General features: G+C 35.3%; 1 protein-coding gene across 3 annotated transcripts in view; it reads right to left on the bottom strand.

The window, feature by feature from the left end:
• Window positions 1-7313, bottom strand: part of ANKRD28 (ankyrin repeat domain 28) — a 127761-nt gene extending 120448 nt beyond the window's left edge. Inside the window, exons 1-2 of one of the 3 annotated variants that reach the window (XM_011933704.1) lie at window positions 7100-7313; window positions 4332-4415 (exon numbers count right to left, since the gene is read on the bottom strand). Coding sequence is in view for 2 of the 3 variants with exons in the window: in XM_011933702.1 (XP_011789092.1) it covers window positions 4332-4415; window positions 5518-5643 (210 nt within the window). In the remaining variant the exon portion in view is untranslated. Of the gene's footprint in view, window positions 1-4331; window positions 4416-5517 lie in introns of all 3 variants that reach the window. The other 2 variants (XM_011933703.1, XM_011933702.1) reach the window with 2 other exon arrangements.
• Window positions 7314-20959: the final 13646 nt, after the last annotated feature.

Below are 20959 nucleotides of genomic sequence, written 5' to 3' on the forward strand. Positions count from 1 at the left end.
AAACTAGAACTGTAAATTCAGTAAAGTTCCAGAATACAAAATCAATGTACAAACATCACTAGCATTTCTATATGCCAACGGTGAACAACATGAAAAAGAAGTTAAAAAGTAAACCTGTTTACAATAGCCACACATAAAATTAAATACTTTGGAATCAACCGAAGAAGTAAAAGATCTCTATAATGGAAACAATAAAACACGAATAAAGAAAATTGAAGAGGATACCAAAAAATGGAAAAATATTCCATGTTCATGGACTGGATGAATCAATACTGTTAAAATGTCCACACTACCCAAAGCGATCTACAGATTCAATGCAATCCCAATCAAAATACCAATGACATTCTTCACAGGAATAGAAAAAATACTAAAATTTATATGGAACCACAAAAGAACCAGAATAGCCAAAGCTATTCCAAGCAAAAAGAACAAAACTGGTGGATTCCCATTATCTAACTTCAAATTATGCTACAGAGCTATCATAACCCAAACAGCATAGTACTGTCATAAAAACAGACACATGTACCAATAGAACAGAATAGAGAACCCAAAACCAAATCCAAACACCTACAGTGAACTCATTTTTGACAAAGGTGCCAAGAACATACACCGGGAAAAGATAGTCTCTTTAATAAATGGTGCTGGGAAACTGAATAATCACATGCAAAATCATGAAACTAGACCCCTATCTCTTGTCATACATAAAAATCAAATCAAAATGCATTAAACACTTCAAACTGAATCTAATACAAGAAAACACTGGGGAAAATCTCCAGGACATTAGTCTGGGCAAAGATTTCTTGAGCAATAGCCCACAGACACAGGCAACCAAAGCCAAAAGCCAAAATGGACAAATGGGATCACATCAAGTTAAAACTGTTCTGCACAGCAAAGGAAGTAATCAACAAAGTGAAGAGACAACCCACAGAATGGGAGAAAACATTTGCAAACTACCCCTCTGACAAGGGATTCATAACCAGAATATAAGAAGCTCAAACAACTCCACAGGAAAAAACCCAATAATCTGATAAAAAATGGGCAAAAGATCTGAATAGACATTTCTCAAAAGAAGACACACAAATGGCGAAAAGGTTCTCAACATCACTATCATCAGAGAAATGTAAAACTCAAAGAGCTATCATCTTGTCCCAGTTAAAATGGCTTTTATCCAAGAGTCAGGCAGTAACAAATGCTGGTGAGGATGTGAAGAAAAGGGAACCCTTGTACACCATTTGTGGGAATGTACAACCACCATGGAGAATGGTTTGGAGGTCCCCCAAAAAACGAAACACAGCTACCATATGATCCAGCAATCCCACTGCTGCGTATATATCCAAAATAAAGGACATCAGAATATCAGAGATATCTGGACTCCTGTTGCAGCACTGTTTACAATAGCTAACATTTGGAGGCAACCTAAGTGTCCATTAACAGATGAATGGATAATGAAAATGTGGTACATACACACACAATGGAGTACTCCTCAGCCATAAAAAAAGAGACCCAGTCATTTGCAACAACATGGATAGAACTGGAGATCATTATGTTAACCGAAATAAGGCAGGCACAGAAAAACAAACACCACATGTTCTCACTTATTTGTGGGATCTGAACATCAAATCAATTGAACTCATGGACATAGCAGAAGGATGGTTACCAGAGGCTGGGAAGAGTAGTGGGGGGTTGAGTGGGAGGTGGGGATGGTTAATGGGTACAAAAAAACAGAATGAATAAGACCTACTATTTGATAGCACAATAGGGTGACTAGAGTCAATAATAACTTAATTGTATATTTTAAAATAACTTAAATAATGTAATTGGAATGTTTGTAAATCAAAGGATAAATGCTTGAGGGGATGAATATCTCATTCTTCATGATATGATTATTTCACATTGCATGCCTGTACCAAAACACCCCATGAATCCCACAAATATAGACATCTATGTACCCACAATTTTTTTTTAAAACCCACTAAAATAAAAAGAAAAATCTATTTGGTGTGTTACTAAGAAAGGTGCTGTTTAGTGGTCTACAAAATTCAAAATTTCAGGGTGTGACAAAATAAACTAATCTAAAATTATACAATGACTATTTAATGGTAGAAAAATAAATCTGAACTTATATCCATTCTAAAAATGTATAAAAACAACTTCAAAAAACTTAAGAGAAACTTGAGTTTCAAAAAGTCCAGTGTTATTCTCCAAATACTTATTTAAATAAGTTTACTTTGGAAAAACACCACAGTCACACTGACATAAAGCTTAAAAATATTTTATTACCAATTAAAAGTCAGGGCATTTAACATCCACTGCCTTTTAAAAACTCCATATGATTCCTTATCAAACAAATTCATAAGATATTTACCATCTTAAATTCAAATAATGGCCAAAAAGTTAATAAATCTTGACTTTAAGGCAACACACTCAACTACTAAGAAAGGGTCATGAGAGAAAAGGCCTAAAGGCAATCATAAAAGTTGTTGTCAAAAATCTCTGTATCACTGAAGACAATGTCAGAGTTACTCTCAAGAAAGGACTACTGATGAATGAGCTGATGCTCTCAACGACTCTGAATATTTTTTTAATTTAGGATAAATTAATTAAATATAACATAAAAGTAATGTTAGCTGTAATAAACTTTGTTATGATAGAGAAATTAACCCTGGTAAATGGAATTACAGTTCAAACTTTCTAATCAAGGTAGTATTTGTCAGTACTATTAAAATAAAACCAAAACAACAAGAAAATCTTAGGAGTTAAATGGAACAGAAAACATGTTTTCCACCTTTTCATGCATCTATATACCCCTTTAGCTATTTTCTTAGAAATGCACACTCTTCAGTATACCCTGGGTAAAGTGACCAGACACTCCATTTAAAACAAACCATGGCCAGGCGCAGTGCCTCACACCTATAATCCCAGCACTTTGGGAGGCCAAGGCGGGCGGATCACCTGAGATCAGGAGTTTGAGACCAGCCTGGCCAACATGGTGAATGAAACTCTGTCTCTACTAAAAACACAAAAATTAGTTGGGCGTGGTGGCAGGTGCCTGTAGTCCCACCCACTCGGGAGGCTGAGGCAGGAGAATCGCTTGAACCCGGGAGGCAGAGGTTGCAGTGAGCTATCATGCCACTGCACTCCAGCTGGGCAACAGAGCCAGACTGTCTCTTAATACATACATACATACATACATACATACATACATACATACATACATACATCCTGAATTAGGTGCATGTTTCCAACTAAATATAAACTTGAAGTCAATTCACTTAGAAAATGCTTTAAAAAATATATAATGACAGCATTCTGTTCATTACCCAATGTTAAAATGTTAAACATTTTTAGCCAATGCCTCAAATCTATTCAGATAATCCATTATTTTAAAAATAAGCTAAAACCTTTTTGTATCTACCTAAGTGGTCACAGCAGTATTGTATTAAGAAAAAAAAAAAGGAGGAAAGATGAGAGTTAAAAATGAGCTTGCAACGGGTGCTTTCTTAAAACCACAATCATTTCTAGGTCGTCTGTTTTGGTGTTGCCACAGCGACTTTGTGAATCATATGACTTTTCACCCCCTCCATAACTCAGGGGTACATTTGTTTCTGGTAAAAATGTATACATCAGTGGATGTAATTTTGTTAGAGTACATAAGGTACTTTCAGCCACAATTTAGTAAACTAAATACTGGCCACTGAAAAAACAGAGAGAGAAAATTATCCATATATCCACTCTTTCTAAAACTGTCCATCATGTCAACAGTGAATATACTACTGTATCTTTAAGTCTGAAAACTTTTTGAACAATGACTTTACTGAAAACCTAATCTGATACAAATTAATCAACCATCATTATAAAACACTCACCATGATTATTTACAAAAAGCAAATCTGATCTTATATTTAGATATACACTTAAAAGAATCCTCATTTGAAATGCACAGTTAAGTATTCAATGGTGAAGTATCATGATTTCTGCAACTTACTACATATACATGTAAAAGATGTATATCAATAAATAAAGCAAATATGGCAAAATGTTATCAATGCCAAACATAAGTGAAAGGTATATGGGTAGTCAGAGTGTTTTTTTTAACTTTCCTGTGTTTGAAAAATTTCAAAGAAAAGGCTGGGAGAACAAAAGACCCCTACTGGCTATTACTGCCCTGAGTATATGTCCAATGGTTTCCCTTTTGCCTCAATACCTTCCTGCCCTCATTTAAAACAACTGTTACAGAGTTATATTATGTCTTATAAACAAAAATCGCAATTCTAGGAAATAATTTTAATAAGTAGTTTTAAAGGCTGGCATCAGTGAATTAACTGTTTTACCTGAAAGTTAACATCTTCTTTCTTAAATATTAGTGCTCGAACTTCATCGGGATCTCCGTTAAATATAGCTTGCACCAGTGATGGCTAAAATATAAGAGAGTAATAAAAACATTAGAATCATCCATATGGGGTGACTAAGGATATTTATACATAGTTTCTGAATCTACAAGTTTTCTTCTCTGTAGCAATAATCATTTTTGACATTAACCAGAAGTTTCATAAAACCAAATCATGTCAAAGTACAGGATTCCTACTTGCAAAAAAAAGGCCTAATTAAAAAAAAAAAAAAAAAGAATTCAGTTTGACCCAATTTAGGTAGTATAATAAACACAATCAGATTTTATTTTATTTCTTATAAGTAGAAGCCTTTGTTTCTGTATATGACAAAAAGAAAGACTCTTCCAAATACAAATGTGTGATCTCAACACCTACTTGTGGGACAGAACTTGTTAAGCAATTTCCAGCCCACAAAGGAAGGCTCTTTTGAAAAGGTCTGTTTGGGGCATCAAATTATCTTACATGGATTAGCACTACAGGTACAAAGATACAAATCCCAAGAAAGCAAACCTGGCAGTTGATGAAAATAGTCACTAATCAAAGACCAAAAAATAATGGATACTTAAATAACTTGAAAAGACAAACACATGCATAACTAAGTATAATGATTTCTTAACGACACAGACTCATTTATTTGATAAGGTATACTATACTAGTCAAGGAGCCGGCTGACAGTAGCACTAAAACCAAGGTTAAAGATGAAGACTGAATCTCATACAAAGTCTTGCATGTAAACACATAAAATTCATTACAGAAAAGGCCATGCTTTGGTATTGCTAGGGATAGTCAACCTTTCCTAAAATATGCAGAGTTCCTGATTCTTGTTACATCAGTTTCTGAAACCACAAAATGAAAACAGAAACGTAGTTGCCATGACTACTAATTCTCAAATTATTTTTAAACAGTCTTTTTAAGAGATTAAGACATAGTAAAGACTGAAATATTATCTCAGCATTCGAAAAAGTAAAAATGAAATGTGCATTTTATACAAAAATATTATTGCATCATATTTACACATGTATTGCTTTAATCTGGGTTTGTAAAGAAACTATTGCAAATCTACATCTATTCTTAAAAAACAATATTTATACTACTAGTCCAGTAGAATACAGTAAACATATAAACTTACATATCTTACCAATACATTTCCAGAAGGTGGAGAATGTAGGGATTTATTTTCCTGTGGCAATTTAGAAATGAATGCAGGAGACTCATCTTCTACCTCCTCCAAAACAACAATACACACTCGACTCATTCGATCTTTTAAAACACTAAATTCCAAGCTATGTGATAAAAGTCACAATTGGAAGAGCACAAGTAGTTTTTCCTCCTCTTCTATACAACACTTACAAATATTCTCTGAACAGCACAGCTAGTTTTTTTTTTTTTTTTTTAAGTTAGTAAGTACTACTGGAAAAACAAGTTTAAAATTATGACTACATAATTTGTAACTTCCTAAATATAACAAAATTCTATTATTTCTGTTGGGTTACTGCAATACTTAAGAAGAAATTTCACACCAACATATCAATAACTAAAACTGAGTCCAAGCTCATTGAAAAATATTTTTCCTCTACCAAAAGAGTCTTATTGCTCTATCTCTGAAATTTACTTCCACAAAACAATCATTGTTTTTGGTGACACAACACCACACAATATAGAATGAAATGAGAAACAACTGCTATGACAGCGATGATCACAGCAATACCCACTGTTTCCTGCAAGGTCATATAGTTACCAGTAGCTGTTTTGCTTATAATTGAAAATAAAAAATAAAATCTCACTATTCTGTTTCCACTTCTAATTTGTCTTCATTTCTTCATCACTGGTTTAATGCAGATACTATTCACAGAAAAAAAGATCTAGAGCTCAGCACAAATCCTGAAAATGAAGCTCAGAGGTTAACAATTCTTTCAGTGTTTGGGAAAGGGGCGAAAAAAAGAAAAAACAAAACCACTCTGCATTAATAGCAAAGCTGCAGTACATTTACATGTGATGAGTCAGACCACAAGAGACAATACGACTCTTGGTACTAGAATACAGCTTGATTAATCCAGATTTCCCATATAATAGAAGAAACACAGTTAGCTTTATTCCCATCGATAGCATAAGCAAGGCAGAGCATTCATTCTTTCTCCATCAGGCAGTTGTCTGTGGCTGCTCCAGCAAAAGGGCACAGGCACCAGGCAGAAATGGTGTTAGTGGAGAATCCTAATAGAACAAGCAGGCTGTGAAGGAATTAGAAGGCATTTGAGCTCAAATTACTGCTGCAGGCTTTTTGTTTTCTTTAAAAAAAAAAAAAAAAGAGGGAGAAAAAAAACATAGTAGTTTATCATTCCAGTGTTTCCTTTGATCTCCACATGAATACAGCTTCCATTAAACAGTCTTCATTCAGAGGAAAAAACAGCAGACTGTGCATCTTCTTTGAGCCAACTACTTTATTCAATCATCTGCCTCTTTGCCAATATAGTTTCCTTCCACTGTGAAAACCGCTACAGTTATCCTTTTCAGATTTCAAATGCTTTCCTGTTCCTCAGATGATCTTGCAAAACACCACTGACATCCCCAAATGAGTAGGTCCTTAAAAAATATCTATAGAACCTCAGTATCGGTCCCACAGAAGCATTCCAACGGAGCAACAGTCTGAAGAGCAAAGAAGACTGCAGACCCGCAGGATGAAATGCCTAGTAATGCTCACATGTTACACTTACCAGAGATCTGAGCTACTGCTCGGGATGTAACTTCCTCTAGCAGGAGAAAAAAATAGTGCATTTGGACAGCCTTCACAATTAGAAGGTTCATGCCAGTTCTGTGACTAATCCAGATCAAACTAAAAAATTCTATAACTGAAAAATGAGTGCGCTTTTAACATTTTCCACTAAAAGCCACAAGGAAATCTGGTGTACTGCCTCTGCTGACTAACAGTGGTTTTAGCAAGTAAACAATTCCAAACGGGCTTAACTGCTTTCGTGTGTTACAATAAAGCAAATGTTTAACCCTATAATGACAGTTGCAGTAAGAATATGCCTGCAATGGACTCATCAAAGTTTAAAGATGGAGAAATATTTTATGAGATTATAAAAACCATGAAATAGTTTTATTCATATTTTTACCAAGATTAGTTTTAATCTGCCAGATGTATTTTATTTTCTAGAATGCAAAGTTTAAACGAAATTTAAGATTGTCTAACAACTTCTAAATTGGTGAATTTAATCAATAATTGATTCATATTTTAAAGGGAAAAGCAAACATTTCATAATGCAGAAATCCTAACTCTAAAATTATATAAATCATTTGATTTTTCACTGAAGAAATAAAATAATCCTACCTTCCCATTTGGATAGGGAATAAAGCCTTAAAAATCTGTTAAAGAGGTACATTAAGAAAAGAAAAAAAAGGCCTTCGTCCTGAATCACCTATGTCAAAAGGACAGGGTAATGCAAATAATCTCCTTCCCTATAAATTTCCCAAAGTCACAAACGTCAAAACCAATCGTTTCAGTTTTTTTTTTTTTTCTTCTTTCTCTGTTTACCCAACATGGGGGATATTTCTCAAGAGAAAACTTACAAAGAAAATACCATGGTCCCCTTTCAATCTGTGTTTTTCATATTAACTAGTATTTTTAATAAACATACTTTTGAACATCTGTGATATGCTATGTGCTGCACATTCTCATTTAATACAATAACCTTGCTATAGTCCCATTATAGAGGGAAAAACAGACTCAGAAATGATGTATTTTACCCAAAGTTGTGTAAATTAATACAGTTGTGTATAATTTCAAACACATACTCTTTCTAATCTATTCTGCTATGCTATCACTGAGTACACACATGTACAGACACACTCTCACCACTCATCTCCAGAACTTTGCAACCTATAATACTAGCTTATAAAAGTGATCTTAACAAACAGGTAACGTATAAAGGCTGTGAAAAGTTTAGGTAACAAAGGAATATACTATTTATTGCTATACTCTAAAACAAGTTATTTCCAAATGAGTACTTCAAAGCAAGTCTTATAACCATAAAAAACCCAGCATGATACAGATAATATAAGAATATCAGAAATTAAAACAAGAACCATTGAAAGCTATAAAATATATCAATCTATGAAAGAAGCAATAACTAACATATTTGTACCAATTAAAACATGCTAACAATTCATTATATTTTAAAATATATAAAATACTTTTAAGCCAAATTAAAGGTATGTAAATATTAAACATAAATTATGTTATCCATCTCCACATAGCTGAATCAAAAATACCTTAATATTTGAAATATCTGAAAGCAAAACAACTATAGTAATAATATCCTATATTTCATCTTCAGGGTTACCAGGCCCCCAAAGCAAAATCTCTTTTTATCTTAAAAATCTTAACTTGTTCCAAAGTATCTAGTACCTAAGTTCACCTACTTAGACTTAAGCAGGTACATCCTGTTTCTTGTTCTACGTCAACCTCCATACCTAGGTCTTTTCCAATCAGAAAGCAAACTCCTTGAAGGTAGGGGCTGTGTTACACACATATTGTTTCCTTCCACCTATAAATAATTCCATTGAAATGAATTCTAACGTCACAAGACTCTGGAAGGGTGGGAGATTTATAAACAAGAATAGTGGGGGTGTGTTGGTATACATATATTTTAACCAGAAAATATAGGAGGCATTAAGGTGCAACAAAGTGAGTTTCATATCTCTAATAAGTGAACAATTAAAATTTCAGAAGTTGATGGGATACAACACAAAGGTATGGGGTGATGGTTAAAACTAAGGTGGAGTCAGTCCACCTGAAGTTCAATTCTGATTCCATCATTTCCCAGCTGTGTCCTTGGGCAAACTACTTAAATTCCCTGAGCCTAAATTTCTTGACACTTACATAAGAAAAATAATAACCTGCAGAGATTTTTATCTAGGAGAAATAGTGTAATAGTACAGTGCTTGAGAATGTAGGCTATTTTGTAGTCAAATTGCCTGAAGTTCTAATCCAGGCTTCCCGCTAACCTAATTCTGGGATCCTGGGCAACTCATTTAGTAACCTCTCCGTGTTCATTTTAACATCTATTAAATGACATTAACAGAATTTACTTCATAGTGTTGTGAAATCTGAACAAGATAACCTTATTGTTATGGATATTTGGGATAGCTGAATGATATCTCTTGTGAAGCCAGTGACCCTCCTCCCCTTGACCCAGCACAAGTGAGGTAAATTCAGACTAAAGTCTGGAGATCCCATTCAGTTGCTAAGTCCCCAAACATTTCAGTGGTCTCCAGTCTGCTGAAAGGTCGTTTGAGACTCTAGTAACTAGACAAGCACATACTAAGTGTTAACTGGGGAGAGGGAGCAGTAAACTTAGGCGAGAAAGACTACCAGGTTCTTCCATTCTTCTACCTTCACTAGATTTTACAGTTTAGGGACTGTAAAATTCTTTTGGAAAAAAGGATAGAAAGTACTAGCCCACGGTATATTATAAAATTAAAAGCAGATAAAAAATACAAAGAGAAATATGTCAGTTTTAAAATTATTTAAATTAGCAGCAGTTTTGTGTCTTCTTCTATTGAATAAGACAGGCTCCTACCCTCAAGGAACTCACATTTTAAAGGAAAAGGAGACAAGTGAATATTTAAGAAATTAGAAACAGAGAAGTACTTCTGATAAAAAAAATGACTGATAAAGATTGTGCAAACTAAGTTCAACTTTTTTTTCCACTTAGAGAAATATCAAGGGGATGTGGTTTTTTTCTTTGGTACTTATTTTTTAGGCCTTAAATTAAGTTTTTAATAACCTAACAAGTTCAACTCTGACAGCTTTATAATCCTTCTATTCTTTATACTAAAATGTATCCTATCAAGAGCTTATTCCTACTATTAATAGAATCACATAATGGTAAAGCTGGCTTAAACCTTTTTACTGATTATAAAAACATTAAATCACTGGAAGATAATTTTTGGATTCCTAATTGTTACGCCAGAATTTTTTTTTTTTTTGACACAAATGATTTTTCCTTTCTACATCAAGATCCAACCTAAACCTCACCTTTTATCTTACACATCTGTGAACTCCATATTATCACAGAATAGAATACCAGGGTATATTAACTGACTACTCTGTGCCAAGTAACAACCTAGTCTGGAAGTGGGTTCAATGTTTCAGAAAACATTTCTGGCAGATCAAGAATCCTCACCTCTTGAGGATTGCCTCAAGATGAGCTATGCCTCATCTATCCATATACTTTAGGGAAAAAAAGTCGTATCAATAGAGTTAAAAGAAAATGAGGTAGAGGGTGAGGGGGGAGAAATCAAGGAATAGCTGCTTTCTAGGCTATACAGGCCAGAATCTATGCAATTATCTATATAATTATTAGAGCCACTGCAAGAAAGTCACTAAATATTTAAAACACAACTCAAAATCCTCATAATAGATCAGATTTAACTCTCTGCAGGTAATATAATTTATGATCCAGGCCACTTATTTAATTTTTACGCAGTCATAATGCCAAAATGGCTAATAACCAATATCATTCGACGATCTCAAGTGGTTTGATCCCACTGGTACGTTACACTGGTAATAAGTAATAAATTGTTAACCCTTCCAATATTAGTAGTACTGTACACTACAGATTGTTAGCACATATTAATATTACATGTGTTTTCTGAAAATATCTGTATTTTGTGTCCATTCCTCCAGGCTTCCATTCCAGCTTTAGGTAAGCACAGAGTCTCACACAATAAAGACCACATTTCTCAGCTCTCTTGTAGCTAGGAGCCACATGAAAAAGTCTGACCAAAATTTTAAGTAGAGGTGTTGTGTGCCTTCCAGAAAACTCTCTTAAAGACCAACTAGCATATTCAGCTTGCTTCCTGGAACAAAGATGATTGGCCACTATCTTAAACCAAACAAGGACCATAGTCTAGGGTAGTGAAACTACAACGCTAGAAGGGAGCTGGGTCTTTGAGGACTTCGCCAAACACAACTGCCATACAAGCCTTGGACTGTTTAGTTTCTGACTTTTATGTTAGACAGAAATAAAAAGTCTTGCCTTGTTTAAGAAACTGCAATTTTGCATCTCTGGTACTTGGAGCCGAGCCTAACTATAAATGATAATCTTACTCTTCCTTTAATTATCTACAAGTGGGCATACATCCTTCCAGCCCTGTTCTTCCAACATCCATACTCCAGTACAATGTAGCTGCTTAAATCTTCAATAAATGAGTTAGAAACTTGAGCTGTAACATATTGTACTGGAAATAATAACCAGAAATCTGCTGGAAAATAATTCATATTTTCCTGGATAAGCTAAGGACAATCAGAGGAGAGAGAAAGAGATGGAAACAGTTACCACAAATATTCTCAACGATCTTCAGCCACCATTTTGGTGGGTACTGTTATCAAATCTCTAAATGGGAAACAGAGGCTCAGAAACATTTAGTCAGCCAATCACTCATCTGCCCCATCCATTCACCTAGTATGTATTCATCTACCATGTGTCAGTCTTTGTGCCAAGCTGAGAAAACAAAATTATGACTAGCCAATCCTTGTTCTAATGAACCATGCACACAAATAAATACCGTATGATTCCAACTGTGATAAATTCTCGAATAAAAAAAATGTGTGAAAGACAAGGAATTAACAGGTGGTCCATGTGGCTGGGCAAGCAATCATGAGGGACAATATCATATGCAGTTGGAGAAGTGGGTATGGTCATGTGATAGAGAGGCCTTGTAAACCAAGTTATAAAGTTTGTATTTGTTATTAATTGAGAACTCATTAAAATTTTTATTAAGGAAGTCATGATTTGCTTTTGCTTTAAAAACACTATGTGGCTTTGATATGGAGAATGGATTAAAGGGGTAGAAGAACGGAAGCCAAAGGACTAGTTAGGAGACTACTGTAGTAATCCAATAGAGTGGGTGATCTGAATTAGGACAAGACCATATAGATGGAGAGACAGAAATATACTTTAGAGGCTGGGCACAGTGGTTCATGCCTGTAATCCCAGCACTTTGGGAGGCCAAGGTGGGCAGATCACGAGGTTGGGAGTTTGAGACCAGCCTGACCAACATGGTGAAACCCCATCTCTATTAAAAACACAAAAATTAGCCAGGTGTGGTGGCGTGTGCCTGTAATCCCAGCTACTCAGGAGGCTGAGGTAGGAGAATCACTTGAACCTGGGAGGCGGAGGCTATAATGAGCTGAGATTACACCACTGCACTCCAGCCTGGCGACAGAGTGAGACTTAAAAAAAAGAAAGAAACATATTTTAGAAATAGGATTTATAAGACATGTTAACAGACTGGATATAAGGGTGATGGAGAAGACCTCCCAGGTTTTGGACTTAAGCAACCACTGCTTATTGGAGGTTAAGCAATTTGGGACTTTTTTAGTTTCCAAATTTATACAATGAAGAATGTGACTTGTTACATCAATATCTAAGGTCCATTCATGCTGTTAAAGTCTGTTTTAAACTTAATACAGAGCCCATATCTTAGCATCTACCCTCATGACTTCGAAATGAAATGTTGCCTACAACTAGGTGAATAATAAAAAATTCATAAAGAATAGTGAGATCTGGCTCAATTCTACTCAGTCCAGTACACTGAAATTATCTAAAAATCTTTTGGCAAGAATACCTTTTTAAAACACTCACCAAAAAGACCACAGCACTGATTCAACAAATATTAAACAATCACATCTCTACTATACATACCATGCCAAGGAATTATAAGGTATCATATATCACCTTCAAACTTCTTATGCAACTTAAATAGGGTATCATGTCATACATGTAAAAATCTAACCAGTACAAGATAAGGACACAAAAGATAGTAAAAGACAGTATACACTGAAGGCCGAGATATAGACTATACCTGCCACCAAATCGATCACAGGAAAAAGTGTAGCATATGAAGTTATTAATTGTAATTGACATATACAGATATCTAACTGTCCATTCTCTAAAAAAAGGGATATTTTAATAAAACTCTCCATAAACCTCATTATTTTGCTCCTCCTTTAATTTATAGGAAGGGCGTTTTCTCAAAGAAATCAATGGTCTGTTAGTTAGAACATTCCATATAAAAACTCTATCACATTTTTCAGAAAATGGTTGAAGATTTTAAACTATCATTTAAAATATATAGTTGTTAAAAATGAGTATGAGTGAGTGTCGAGTAGTTAAAAGCAATGGCTCCTGGCTCATGGTGCCTAGGACAGATAAGAACAAACATACAGAAGCAAAGGTAATTACAGCAGATGAGACAAACTGTAGGATGTGGTCATTGCAGTGGTTAGAGCCAAGTGGAGGTGGTTACAGCCAAGTGGAGGTGGTTACAGCCAAGTACAGACAACTGCTGGTGTGGAGGTTGTTAAATAGTTAAGTATGTTCAAAATGTCATCTACAAAGAAATGAAATCACCTAGATGACAGACAAACATGATCCAGATGTAGAACTGGGGAATGAGATTTGACAGATAATAGCAACAAGAAATAGAAGGATCACCTAGCCAAATGGTAGGTGTCTCAAAGAAAGGAAGGCTTTTAGAGATAGGCAGAGAAGTAACATTTTAACACTATAACGGGGGACTAGAAGAAGGCTGATTTTGCTCTTTCCTCCTCCCAACACACATGTACTTACATACCACGTACTTATGAAAACAGAGTTTCACTGACTTTTCTGAGTAAGTGTAGATTCAAGAGTTACACATATGAACTTAAGGTTTAAATCAATATTTAGATGACTATTTTTCGATTTCAGCCTTAAGAGAATTACTTGCTTCCAAAAGAATATAAGTAAAAAATTCAACAGGCCAAACGAATACAGGTTAGTTTTCTAGAATACACCTAATATGCCAAAACTAAGGAAGAAAGGGAGTAAAACTACTCTGTTAGCAAGTATGTAGTACTGCATTTAGGTAATGTTTTTAAAAGTTAGGTTATTTTCTTCATAATTTTGATTACCTTGAGAAGCAGTCAGAAATTAAGGAAAAGGACTCATCATTTTAGAGGTCTTTTTTTAAAGTTGTGATACTTTCTAAAATATCCTAGTCAATCTGATTAGTAAAATTTTTAGCTAAGATATGTGATGAGTAGTATCTCTGACATATGACTTATGTTCTATCAGGCCAAGGATAAGCACATTCTCTGAAATCTAACTACATTATTATTTGCAAAGTTAATTATTGTTCAGCAGCTGTATCAAAGACAATTTAGCCCTCATATTAAAATCAGTTGAGTGTAAAATTTTTATTTTAAACAGGCTGAATTTTGCCCTTCTTTAAAAAAGACTGAGGAAAGACTATGTGCAATTCATTCTGGTTTTTACAATGTGGTGACACCAGACTAAATGTAGTATGAAGTTACCGCACTTTAAAAGCTGAAGGGAGAAAATTTTCAGTTTAAAAATAAGTTGCTATGGTTACACAATGTTTACCTTTATAAGCAATAACTATGTGAGATGTCCAAAGAATTCCCAAAAGTACAGTAAGATCAGTATCTGAAGTGTACATTCGTTATTTCACAAACTGAACCCAACTATATACATCACTTCCATTTCAAAGTGGCTATTGTTTGAGAAATACTAAAAAAAAAAAAATGATTCATGTCTTTCTGAACCATATTGGAGTGGAGACAAAAATACTGACCATAGCTATTTTTAAATTCAAGTTATGACTCAGATAGTTTTAGTTCCTTTTATCAAAGAGTGCTGTAATTTTACATAGCAACTTCTATTGTTGAAAGAAGGAAGGTATGTTTCTAATGTGTTTCAGGTGTGGAGTTTCTTTATACATAAATTTTCGTGCTTTTGATAAACTTTTAAAAAGCCATGCTTGTAACAATGTTAATTCAGAGTAAAACAATGTCAACTCCTTTAGCTGTAGACAATTTCGAACTTCTTAAATGGGAAGAAGATAATTAGCCCATTCCTAACTAGGTTGTTAAATCTGCTATCAGTTATTCTATCATAGAATTTTTGTGTATCTGTCTGTGTTTTATATTTAGAACATTCAGTTTTGTAAGACTACTTATAAAACTTTCAACCCAATATAGGTGATCTTAAAATTAGACGCTCATCATCACCTCTTAGAAGGCAGCTATGCTCATGACAATACCACCACTACTGCCATCATCACATCCTTCTTTTTTTTTTTTTTTGAGACAGAGCCTCACTCTCTCACCCAGGCTGGAGTACAGTGGCACGATCTTGGCTTACTGCAACCTCCACCTCCCAGGTTCAAGTGATTCTCCTGCCTCAGCCTCCCGATTAGCTGGGATTACAGGTGCACACCACCACATCCAGCTAATTTTTGTATTTTTAGTCAAGACTTGGTTTCACCATTTTGGCCAGGCTGCTCTTGAACTGCTGACCTCAGGTGATCTGTCCACCTCAGACTCCCAAAGTGTAAGGATTACAGGCATGATCCACCACGTCCAGCTCATCATGACATCTTTTTTTTTTGAGACGGAGTCTCACTCTGTCGCCCAGGCTGGAGTGCGGTGGTGCGATCTCAGCTCACTGCGAGCTCCTCCCTCCGGGCTATGCCATTCTCCTGCCTCAGCCTCCCGAATAGCTGGGACTACAGGCACCCGCCACCACGCCCGGCCAATTTTTTTGTATTTTTAGTAGAGATGGGGTTTCACCATGTTAGCCAGGATGGTCTTGATCTCCTGACCTCGTGATCCGCCCGCCTCAGCCTCCCAAAGTGCCGGGACCACAGGCGTGAGCCACTACGGCCGGCCTCATCATGACATCTTAATGGGCCTTCCACCAGTGTCTACGTTCTATGTAATAGAATATTAAATACATTTGTAATATTAGGGCTATCCTAAACCAAAAATAATTTATAAAATAACGTATTACTCTCAACTGGCTTAAACAAAGGGATTATCATTACAAACATCAAGAATTAAAATAAGGTGGCTTTAGGGTGATTGATTCAGTTATCCAGTGCCATCACATATGACCTAGGCTCCTTTCAGCTTTTCCTTCTGTCAGACTCAGCAAGAACCTTAGGATAACTCCCTTCATAGTCACATGTTAATTGTTATACTTCATGGGATCCTATTAAACACATATTGTCATGCAGCAGAAGTGGGAACATCCTTCTGTGTCTACCTTTTCAGGTATGAGGAAGACTCCTAGAAGCCCCACAAGCTGACCTTCCCTGAAATGCAAAGGGCCAGGCTTTGATCACATGTCCCTTCCCAAACGAATCACTACGAGGCAGATAGGATTACCCTGATTAGCTTACAATATTCAGGATTTCCCCAAGTGATGTGGGATAGATGTGGACATATAAACAAAACTGGGTTGGTAAGCATGCCAGAAGAAAGAGGGTAATTGCCAGTCAGTAGACAACCAACAGTATGTTATGTATTACACAGAAAAATTCAACCTTGACATTTTCTTACAGTAGTTTAATTTTCCCACCATTATGAATTAATCACAACACACTTGTACTGGAAGACACTCTGCAGGCTCTAAAGATATTTTTAAATGGAAAAAAATCATCAGTAATTCACCTTAAAACACTGAAGGAAATCATTTTATAAATGCCATGGACATACAAGAAAAATGTTAAACATAAGAAAACAGAATACTTTAGAATGAAATAGAATTAATTTTGACCTGTTAAAATGACAGTTTTATCTCCAAAATGTTTTCTATTAACCTCATCTTCCTTCTCTATGAAAAGTAAGGCTAATTACTAGACACTGGGCAGACTACCACTAGAGTAAAGAAACTAGAATACATTCAAGAAGGGCAGCCAGTATAATGTATAATCTAGAAACCATGTCATAAAGAGTTGATAAAGCTGAAGATATTGTTTGAAAAGGAATCAGGGAGAACATGAAAACTTTAAAATATCTGAAGTACTGTCACTGTGAAGACAATTACACAGTTTTAGAGATAAAAAGCTAAAGAGATGAATAATAACCAACAGGAAGATGAAATGTTTCAATATAAGATAATACTTTTATCTGGTATTTTTTAGTCTGAAGGCATAACAAGGTTGGCTACTCACATGGGGCAGGGATGAACATCCCAGGTAACTTGAATAGCTACTATGGCTGTAGGCACTTTGTGTACATTCACTTAATTAAAACAACATGCCTGCAAACTAGTTTTTAATCCCAATTTCACAGACAAAAACCTGAGTTGGAGAAATTAAATACTGGAAATCACAAGGCTAAGCAGTAGGGAAAACTGGATTCTAACCCAGACTCATTTGTCTCCAAAGCCTAGCTCTTCCCACACATCACACACCTAAGAGAAGTTAAATTAGCAGTTGTTAAGGAAGCAAGTAGGGTTTTTGAGCTGGTGAGAACCAAATATCAACTGATTTGAAGTCCTATTCAAAATTAAGATGCCAGAAATGAAGTATTACTTCCTTCCATTTGACCAATACCTTCCAGTTTAAGAATGTTTCACATCGATCCTCCCATTGGTTCCTCACAGCAATGCTTTAAGGTTAAGTTGGAGAGGCCTTATCCCCTGGCTTTCTACCTCAGAGAGGAAAAAAGAAAACAAAGATGAATCCTATCAACTCCCCTCTGCTTTATCTCCAAACATATTTGTATTTTCAACTTTTCCTCTATGATCTTTCATTTATTCAAGTCATCTTTCATTTATTAAGTACTTCTTACATCTCAGGTGTCAACTTTTGTATTTTCAACTTTTCCTCTATGATCTTTCATTTATTCAAGTCATCTTTCATTTATTAAGTACTTCTTACATCTCAGGTGTCAAATATTCATGACTTTGCAGTCTAATGGGAAGACCTTGAGTTGTAGAGGAAAAGGTTCATTCAAGACTCTATATTCTAATAGACCTACTTTTTCAATTCTGATTCCTTTCTTACATAGCTTTGGTTTAACCTTCTGTTCCTTTATTTTGGCCTATAGAAAGATTGGCCTTTCTGACTCCTTATGAAGCTACCACTCCTTTTTCTGTTTATTTTTAATTGTTTCGACCCACTGCAATCTAGCTGTCCACCAATCAAATGAAATTGCTCCAAGGTCACCAATGATAATTTATTACAAAATCATCATTATTCTCAACTACTCTACAATACTGGGCAGCAATGACCTTTAATCACCTCTCTTCTTGTTGCTTCCATAATATTTCCACTTTTTCTGGTCCCTTTCACTTGGTTTTTCTTCTACCCATAGTTTAAAATACTGTTTTTCGTTGTTGTTTTTCCCTCAGCTCCTTTTAATCTCTTTTTGGACAATCTCATGTCAAAATTCTACTTATCATCTGTAGTCCACCTCCCCAAAGTGTTCTTTTTCTGAATTCCCGTATTGTTTAATAGTAACGGCATCACCAAGTACAAAGTAGCCCAACCCACAGTAGCCTTCCCTTACTTCATCTCCCACTTTTAGTCAGTCACCAAGTTCTATGCATTTTACATAAAGTCTTCCTAAACTCTTTCTTCACAGTGACCTAATTCAAACTCACTTCAGTCCTCACCTAAGCTATCATAACTACCTCCTAACTAGTCTCTCAAATGTTGACTCTCCTTCTAGTTCTATACATCCTTGTAGCAGACACAGGTACTTCACACAAATCCTTTCCTTTAAGGAGAGCCTCTCGTCCTCAGACATACAAGAAACCCAAGCCTGACCAGAGTACTACCCACCCCTATCAACATGTCTAGTCCAGGAAAGAGCACATGACTGAACTAGACAATGCCTTCCTCAGGACTTCACTTCCCTGCCAAGGCTATCAGGGAAAAATACTCTCTTTTCTTTTGGGATTGTGAGGAGACAATCCCAGTAAGCAAAAACTGCTCATAGGAGGAATGAAAGAATGGGGCAGGATGGGAAACCCACTGTCACCAAGTCCTGGATCTAGCTCTGCTTGCCTGGCCAGTAAATATACTTTTGCATTTAAGCCAATTTGAGTTGGATTTCTGTCATTTGTAACCAAAAGTCCTGATTAACAATTCTCTATACCACCAGTTACTTTTCTAAATCACAGATAAAATGTTGTCTACTTTTATTTAGTCAACTAAATTTTGTTTGAGTATGCTATACTAAAGATTTCTACCACCCTGCCTTTAACTTTCACATATACCAGTGTGCTTGTTGCAATTCAAATATAGCATGCCACTTTATGCAGCTATGCCCTTGTATATGCTGCTTCCTCTGCCTGGCATATCCCCCTCCCACCTCCTCATCCACAAAATGTATAGTAGGTTTGCATAAAATAAGGTGGAAAATTAGACAGCAGCAAGATCATGAAGGGTGTTGAATGACACAAAGTAAATACACTTTAACCCATAGAATTTCAAGCCAAAAAATTATAAAATAAGACTTGTATCTTAAAGAACTCACTGTGGATACAGTGTCAGGATGACCTAAAAATAAGGTGATACTAAAGGCAGAGAAAACAGTTAGTAGGCTATCACAATTAGTTTAAACCAGAGGCCATGTAGGATGGTGAAACAGTAAACTGGGACAACTTCTCTGGGAGAAAAAAAAAACCTGCCAACAGCTATCAATATCGTCGATAAGTCTTTCAAACTTTAAGGTAGCATTTCTGCTCGCAGGAATTGAGACATAAGAAAATAATATGAGGCCAATAAAAATTTACATATCAAGATTTCAGTGAAGCATTATTTGCAACAAAAGATTGAAAATGTAAATTTTGAATAAAATGATTTAAAATGTATATATCACACGGTGAAACTATCTAATATTTAAAAATAAAATCTTTAAAGAATTTCTAAAACATGGGATATACTAAAATATGTTATATGAAATACAACACTGCAGTATATACAAAATAATCTTAATTATGTTAAATAGAAGAAGTTTTTTTCTTTTTCATTTTTAGCATCAACACTAGATGAGTTAGGTCAGTGGCAGGATTATGAGTAATTTGTTCTCTCTTTTTTTTTCCCCCTAAGTAACATTGTCCTTAGCCATGATCCTTATTTGCTAAAGAAAATCACGACTTTATAGGTAAGAAAAATAAGGCCTAGAGCAGTCACATGACAAAGCTCACATTCTACAAGTTAAGACCAAAACTTGAACATTGCCTATGTGAAGACTCACTGCCAAGGAGTAAATCTGCAAAGCCAAAGTCATTTACCCCATAACTCCCGTGAGCCTGAGCCTCAAAGGCAAACCAAACCTACTGTGAGTGACTTTAAACTTGCTGAGCTACAATCCCCTCTAAATTCGTAACTCGAAAGCTATATGAAGAGCAGACTACAGAAAAGGGTAGTTTAAGATGCTTGTTTTTATGACTTTATTTTTATCTAAATAATCCTACAAAGAACAGAAAAGGAAATAATAGCACACCAGACTGGAGAAACAAGGTCTCAGAGTAAGTTGTTAAGGAACACTGTTATTCTAGAGTCTGTTTTATTTTGATCTTTAAAAGAGTAAGAGAATGCTTTATTAGATGAGATTATTTCCCTGAATTAAGACCTCCATAATCTGTTACAATCACAAATAAACTCTATAGACTTAAGTACTCAACTCATTTAAGTAGGTTCCTAACAAAAAGTCATTTGGTAGCTTAAAAAGCAGAATTTGAAAATAGTATTTGTGAAATAAAAGG

Source organism: Colobus angolensis, unplaced genomic scaffold (assembly GCF_000951035.1).
Source record: "Colobus angolensis palliatus isolate OR3802 unplaced genomic scaffold, Cang.pa_1.0 Scaffold129, whole genome shotgun sequence".
Classification (NCBI taxonomy): domain Eukaryota; kingdom Metazoa; phylum Chordata; class Mammalia; order Primates; family Cercopithecidae; genus Colobus; species Colobus angolensis.